The following is a 3,270-nucleotide window of genomic DNA, read 5'->3' on the forward strand; positions in this document are numbered from 1 at the left end:
CCAGGATGGTCTTGATCTCCCGACCTCGTGATCCGCCCGTCTCGGCCTCCCAAAGTGCTGGGATTACAGGCTTGAGCCACCGCGCCCGGCCTTGTTAGCCAGTATGATCTCGATCTCCTGACCTCAGGATCCGCCTCCCAAAGTCCTGCGATTACAGGAGTGAGCCACTGTGCCCGGCCTCTACACTCAACTTTTAAACACTTCTAATGATACCATCCTAATGTAGCAATCCAAACTACCTTCTAACAGTTGCCATTTTTAGACAGCTGAAACCTGCCTCTTCTGTAGTGTCAGTCTGTTCAAAAGGCTGACCATCTACACCTAATCCTGACCCAGAACACACCTAAAATATTTAGAAAGATCTATAATGCTCCTACTTACAAAGCCTTGTGCTAATTTTTTTCAATTTTCAGGCTGAATAATTATCAGAACTTAAGTATTAAGGAATAACAGTAACAGCTCAGCTAATACGTAACATTCACTGTGTGCCAGGCATTGCTCCTCGAACTGCTTATATTTAACTACATTAACTATTTTGTAGCAATAAAAAACACATTCATCTGTCATAATATGAACCAAGCTGCTGTTTTCAGAACAAAAAGACTTTCAATAAAAAGTTCGTGATTTTAAAAAATTAAAGTAATGTTCTTTAAAATGTTTATACTTTAAAACTCACCGTTTTCTGAAGGCATTTTGCCCAATGTATAAGCAGAGCAGGCTGAAGGCCATGTTTTTCCTGGGCTCTTAGAGTGTTTATTTCATGCTGAACTAGAAGTCGTAATTTTGCTGCGTTTCCAGGTCTAAAAAATAGTTTAATTTACTAAAATAGCTTTCTAAATACACAGTTCAGCACTTACATACATATATGTTAATGGGTCACAGGACAAATTAAATCTTCACATGAGGATTAAATCCCTGTTAAAACCTACGCACTAAGTTAAAGCAATATTTTTGTTTTACTACTTACACTGCTTTTCTGTGAATCAGAGTACAAACCGCATCCCACCAAGACTTTTGTCGTTCTGTACAAAGCTGTTTACACACAGGAAGGGGCAGGCATAACAGCTGATAGGAGCTGGGGTGAGAATTACATTTCTCCTTTAATTGTAAGTGGCTGGTATATACTACTCCAAGTAGAAATACCTGTTTTATTTAAGGAAAAGTTAAGTTAGGAAAAAAAAATTTAACAAAATTCAGAATATTTAATTTGTTAAAATCTTTGCTTACTTCAAGATCTAAAATACATATTGATTCAGGTGCATTTGTTTCAAGCCTTGAGGTTTCCTGGGGCAAATGATGGAAAAGCTGTTTTAGCCATTTTCGGATTGCAGGTAAGGCAGGCAATGAATTCCACTGTAAGCCAAGCCAAGTAAGGTGCTGAAGACTACCATTACGTGCTCGAATAGCGCCTGAAATAAAATTTAAAAATCAGCTTAAGGTTTTGCAAATTTTCTTTGTGCCATTAGTTTTGCCAAAATAAACAATTAATTCACATTATATATATATATATATATTTTTTTTTTTTTGAGATGGAGTCTTGCTCTGTCGCCCAGGCTGGAGTGCAGTGGCCGGATCTCAGCTCACTGCAAGCTCCGCCACCGCGCCTGGCCACATTATATATATTTTAATTATATAACTGCTTTTCTATATCAAAGCTGGGGGGAATTCTATGTTAGGCAAAATCTCATGTTCTTATTAAATGCATTCTCACTTATTTCTAGAAATTTTAATAAAAAAAAGTAGTGAAGAATATTTAAGTCCATCTAAAAAAATGACACTGACTAGAACTCAATAAACCAAACTCAACTGAGAAAAGTCAAATAAAGAACACCTAACCTAATAAGAAATTCCAAAACAATGGGTTTTCCTTTCAGTTAAGTCATTAAAGCAATGGAACACCACTATATTAATTCATAGGTATAGTAAAGAAATCTGTTTTTCTACAAGAAAGTCAATACTGAAAAAGTTATGTGCAGTCAGGAGTTCGAGACCGGCCTGGCCAGCATGGTGAAACTCTGTCTCTACTAAAAAATACAAAAAATTAGCCAAGCATGGTGTCACCTGCCTGTAGTCCCAGCTACTTGGGAGGCTGAGGCAAGACAACTGCTTGAACCTGGCAGGCGGAGGTTGCAGTGAGCTGAGATTGCACCACTGCACTCCAGCCTGGGCGACAGAGCAAGACTCCATCTCAAAAAACACAAAACAAAACAAAAGGTTATGCACTTCTGGAAGCATAAAGAGGTATAATCTTTCTCTCATTTTGGCAATTTGCAAGACTTAAAGATGTTAATGTCCTTTGTCTCAGTAATTCTGTTTTTAGGTATCGCTATGGAAATAACTTGCAATGAAGACACTTTTTGTTGAAGTTTTTATCAGAGTATGATTATTAATAGTGGAAAAGCTGAAAACAACTTGGATGCCCAGTAACAGAAAGTAGCAAATTATGACTACTTCATAAAAAAGATTATATTGCCAATAAAAGGGATATTTATAGTTTTAATACAGAGTCTATGGTAGAGAATTCATGAAGGAAGCAAGATAAATCATACATATAGTATAAACATTATTTAGATGAAAAATATAGCCAGATGCAGTGGCTCATGCCTATAATTCCAACACTGTTTGTTTTTGAGATGAAGTCTCGCTCTGTTGCTCAGGCTGTAGCACAGGGGTGTGATCTGCAACCTCCACCTCCTGGGTTCAAGCGATTCTCCTGCCTCAACCTCCCGAGCAGCTGGGACTACAGGCACACACCACCACGCCCAGCTAATTTTTGTATTTTTAGTAGAGACGGGGTTTCACCATGTTGGCCAGAATGGTCTCAAACTCCTAACTTCAGGTGATCTGCCCGCCCGGCCTTCCAGAGTGCTGGGATTACAGATGTGAGCCGCTGTGCCTGCCGGGCCTAATCCCAACAATTTGGGAGGCTTAGGCAGGAGGATCACTCGAACCTAGGAGTTTGAGACTAGCCTGGGCATCAAAGTTAGACCCTGTCTCTACCAATTAAAAAAAAAAATTATCTGGGCAGAGTGGCATGTGCCTGTGGTACCAGCTACTCAGGAGGCTGAGGCAAGAGAATCCCTTGAGCCCAAAAGTTCAAGGTAGCAGTGACCTACGATCATGCCACTACACTCCAGCCCGGGTGACAAGGCAAGACCCTGTCTCAAAAAACAACAAGGCTGGGCACGGTGGCTCACACCTGTAATCCCAGCACTTTGGGAGGCCAAGGCAGGTGGATCACCTGAGGTCAGGAGTTTGAGACCAGCCTGA

At 40.1% G+C, this 3,270-nt stretch overlaps 1 protein-coding gene across 1 annotated transcript in view; it reads right to left on the bottom strand.

Moving 5' to 3' along the window:
- Positions 1-3,270, bottom strand: part of RANBP2 (RAN binding protein 2) — a 68,319-nt gene that overhangs the window by 33,531 nt on the left and 31,518 nt on the right. Inside the window, 3 exon segments of the mRNA XM_011961477.1 lie at positions 677-800; positions 968-1,143; positions 1,228-1,452. Coding sequence (XP_011816867.1) covers positions 677-800; positions 968-1,143; positions 1,228-1,452 — 525 coding nt within the window.

This window comes from Colobus angolensis, unplaced genomic scaffold (assembly GCF_000951035.1).
Source record: "Colobus angolensis palliatus isolate OR3802 unplaced genomic scaffold, Cang.pa_1.0 Scaffold552, whole genome shotgun sequence".
Lineage (NCBI taxonomy): Eukaryota > Metazoa > Chordata > Mammalia > Primates > Cercopithecidae > Colobus > Colobus angolensis.